The sequence below is a fragment of the Chlamydotis macqueenii genome, chromosome 7, assembly GCF_036417535.1.
Source record: "Chlamydotis macqueenii isolate bChlMac1 chromosome 7, bChlMac1.mat, whole genome shotgun sequence".
Lineage (NCBI taxonomy): Eukaryota > Metazoa > Chordata > Aves > Otidiformes > Otididae > Chlamydotis > Chlamydotis macqueenii.
Genome location: NC_141562.1, coordinates 25,519,180 through 25,522,793, shown reverse-complemented (window position 1 = coordinate 25,522,793; position 3,614 = coordinate 25,519,180). Strand labels below are relative to the sequence as shown.

The window sequence follows — 3,614 nt, the reverse complement described above, 5'->3', positions numbered from 1 at the left end:
ATCTCCGGCTTCTCCCTCTGCTAAACCTCCGCCTGGCATCAACCTTAAAAAAAAAATTTAAAAATTAAAATAATAAAGTTCTCGCTCGTGTGCTCCTTCCCCGTCATTTTCTCGCGGGTGCTGCGGTTAAAGTAACTTTAAACGCGAACGGGTGGGAGATTCCAGGGGGGTGCAAGGTCTTTCGCCACCGCGGGCCGGCGGAGTGGTTTCTCGTTCACAAAGAAGGAGGTTAAAAGTCTATTAAAATGGTAAAGATTTTATTGTATCGGAAAAAAAGAGCTATCTGTACAATTCTAAGAGACAGTAAATAAAGCGACATTGTTCCTACCGGAACTTAAATAGCAGGCCTTTTAAAATTTGTACAATTCAAATAAAACCAGGTCTTAAATCTGTACATTTTTTAAATTTATAGCGTAATATTTAAATGTATTGATCTTGGGGTTTGTCCTTTTTTATTTCCATAGCATGCAAAAATTCTAAAAAGAGTAAAAAATAATTCTAGGATTTTTTTTTTTTTTTTTTTTTTTGTTACCACCTTCATATAAAAAATACGAAAGGCAGCTTTTTAATAAAAGCACAACAATAGCAGAAAATGGTAAAAATAGCTTTTAATTGGTAAAATGAGGCAGAAATTGCATTGGAGACAAATCTCTATGCTCTAGGAAAAAAAAAAAAAGAAAGTATATATTTTTTCAACTTGCATTATAACCCATCCCCAAGTTCCCAAGATTGCGAAAGAAAAAAAAATATTTTTAAAAGGAAAAAAAACATTACTTCGTGCACATCTGAAACATGCAAGGAAAGGAAAATGGCTAATTTTTGCTGTTGCCTTTTTCAGTCTAACTTAAATCTCCTCTAAAGCGGTTCGTTTCGGAAGTCTTTGAAAACAACTGCCTACCCACACATCTGTCGGAAGCCGAGATTGTTCCAAGGTTACGCGTTTCCTTTATAGGCAAAATAATCGTCATGGATAGCTATTAAAAATAATAATAATCAAAACCTCAAAAAGAAGGGGAAAGGAAAAAAATCCAATATATACGTTTAAATATTTATACAGAAGCCGTCCGTGATTGCACCGTTCCGAAGATGTGGCAGGCGGAGGGACATCGACTCTACCCTAAATGAATGGGGGTGTTTGGAGGGGTGGGGAGGGTCTATTGCTTATTGCCCCGACCGAGGGGGAGCAGCCGCCTCGCCGCTCCCTGCCGCGCTGCCAGGGCCTGGGCGGGGGTGCCAATTCGGGAGCTGTCGGGGTGGGGAGGTGAGCGGGACAGGGCGGAGGGGGAGGTTGGGGTATTGGGGGGGAGGAGGCCCGCCGGCCGCCCCTCAGTCATCCACGTCGATCTCCACGTCCTCCTCCTCCTCCTCCTCCTCCTCTTCCTCGCTGTCCCGGCGGCTGCGGGGCCGCTCGGAGGGGGGCGAGGCGGGGCGGGGCGGCGGCGGGGCGGCGGCGGGGGGCGGTGGGGGGGACCCGGGCCGCGCCTTGCTCCGGCCCTCGGCGCTGGGCTCCAGCTCGGCCAAGGCCACGATGTCCACGGCGGGGTTGGGGCCCAGCTTTTTGGCCGATTCCACGTCGGCCTTCATCTCCTCCAGGTCTCGCTTGAGCTTCGCGCGGCGGTTCTGGAACCAGGTGATGACCTGGGCATTGGTGAGCCCCAGCTGCTGGGCGATCTGGTCCCGGTCCGCCGGGGACAGGTATTTTTGGTAGAGGAACCGCTTCTCCAGCTCGTAGATCTGGTGGTTGGTGAAGGCCGTCCGCGACTTCCGACGTTTCTTCGGTGTTTGCCGCTGCCCGAAGATCGTCATCCCGTCCCTGCCTGCCGACGAGCCGCCAGATTGTCGCCGCTTTCCCCATGTCACCCCCACCGCCTCACGACCACCATACCCGAAGCTCCCCCACTCCCAGACCCCACACCCCTTCAGTATCGGGGGTCGGTACCGCACCCCGAGGGCGCGGGGGGAGGATGTGGCCGGTTACCGGCTGCCCGGGGAAACCTGCCACCCCCCCCACCTCCCCATCCCACCCAGTGCGACATCCCAGGAAAACTGGAAAAGGGGAGGGGGGGGGGAGGAAAACCAGGCCGTGGGGAGGAGCGGGGCACCCACCCGCGGGAGGATCCCCACCCGACTCTGCGAGGGGCTTACCTTCGGCCGCCTGCAGCACGCTGACTTCCAGCCCCTTGAAGGTCTTGCTGGCCAACTCTTCCAGGGCGCAGAGGGGCGAGGTTTGGGAGAGCAGAGCCCGGCCGGAGAGGGGCAGCCCGGCCGGGGGGTGCTTCTCCGCGGCGGAGAGGAGGTGGGCCGTTCCGCAGAGCGCGTAACTCCTCCGCACAGAGGGCTTGCTGAGGATGTCCTCGATGCTGAAGGGAGTGAGGGGCTTGTTGGAGTTGGCGGGCGGTGGGAGGTGATCCAAAGGGCTCCGCCGCCGCTCTTCCCCCGAGGAAGGCTTGGGTTCTTCTTTGGAAGTCATGGTGGGGCCGGGCGGCGCGGGGCTGCCTTCCCCACCGGCGACGGGGATGCGCGACCGCGGGGAGAAGCCCCCGGCGGGACCGCGGGGCGACGGCGGCGGAGACAACGAGGAGGAAAAGTTGAAGCCCACCTCCAACTCCGGCGGAGGAGCCCCCGGTCCTGCCGGGGAGAGCCACCTCGGGCGGCGGGCACGGCGGCGGCCGGGAGCGGAGCTGCCGTCGGTCCCTCGTCGGTCCTACCGCACCTCCTGTCCCAGGGCTCCGGGTAGCTGATTCTTTTTTTTTTTTTTCTTTCCCTCCCCTCTCCCCTCTCTCTCTTCGCACTCTCCGCTCGCTCTCTCTTCTCTCTTCCTCTTCCCAGCTGCTATTTTAAGAAACACCCCAAATCGCAGCACTTCCCCTGCCCTCCCTCCCTAAAAGCGAATACCCCCCCCCAATAATTAAAAAAAAAAAAAGAGGAAAAAAGAAAAAAAAAAACAACCAAAATTAAAAGACTACTTCGGAGAGGGGAAGAGCAGCCTTCGCACCGAGACCTCGGACCACGGGGAAAGAGGCGAGAAGAGACGGGGTAATTGACTATTGCTAACAAGTTATTGTTGATTGGGAGGTAATCAATTATCTTCAATGACACTTTTCGCCCTCTCTCTCTCTCTCTCGCTCTCTCTCTCTCTCTCTGTCCAATGCAGGCTTTTGCAAGTTCGGAGACCCATTAATTAGGAGGCGGTATGGAGGTGGAGCCCAGTTGAATTATAATGCTGAATGCACTTGTCATATTCTGGCCCTGCTATTTGTTTGGACATATATATTTTTAAATTACATTACAAACCAGCCTTTATTGCATCAGGATAATACAGTCTAGTGAAAAATAATAATAAGCGAAAACAAAACAAAAAGAAAAATATCCGGCGGTTTATTTTTTTTTTTTGCCTCCCGAAATGTTCTTTTTTTTTTTTTCTTCTATTCTCTCTCCCGTTAATTTCGGCTACTAGTTTATTTAAAATGTCTTTCTCCGGCTCTACGCAAAGCCGTTTGATTTTTTTTTAATTTTTTTTTTTTTTTTTAATGAGGGGAAGAAGGGGAGAGCCTGGTTCCAGGTAAGGTAGACCTTTTCCTTTCCAATAAAATCCAAAGGTTTCCGCCGAATTT

At 52.3% G+C, this 3,614-nt stretch overlaps 1 protein-coding gene across 1 annotated transcript; it reads right to left on the bottom strand.

The window, feature by feature from the left end:
- Window positions 1-238: 238 nt before the first annotated feature.
- Window positions 239-3,031, bottom strand: LBX1 (ladybird homeobox 1). Its single transcript, XM_086752101.1, has 2 exons — window positions 2,146-3,031; window positions 239-1,817 (listed from the first exon to the last, which is right to left on the bottom strand). Exons 1-2 carry the CDS (start codon window positions 2,468-2,470, stop codon window positions 1,327-1,329), a joined length of 816 nt encoding a protein of 271 aa, XP_086608227.1. The 5' UTR covers window positions 2,471-3,031; the 3' UTR covers window positions 239-1,326.
- Window positions 3,032-3,614: the final 583 nt, after the last annotated feature.

What these genes read in the sequence shown, in the direction of transcription:
- LBX1 (XM_086752101.1), bottom strand. Translation starts at nt 2,470, where the DNA reads ATGACTTCCAAAGAAGAACCCAAGCCTTCCTCGGGGGAAGAGCGGCGG. An exon ending in CGTGCTGCAGGCGGCCGAAG is followed by an intron (nt 1,818 to 2,145) that starts GTAAGCCCCTCG and finishes GCTCGTCGGCAG; the next exon opens with GCAGGGACGGGATGACGATC.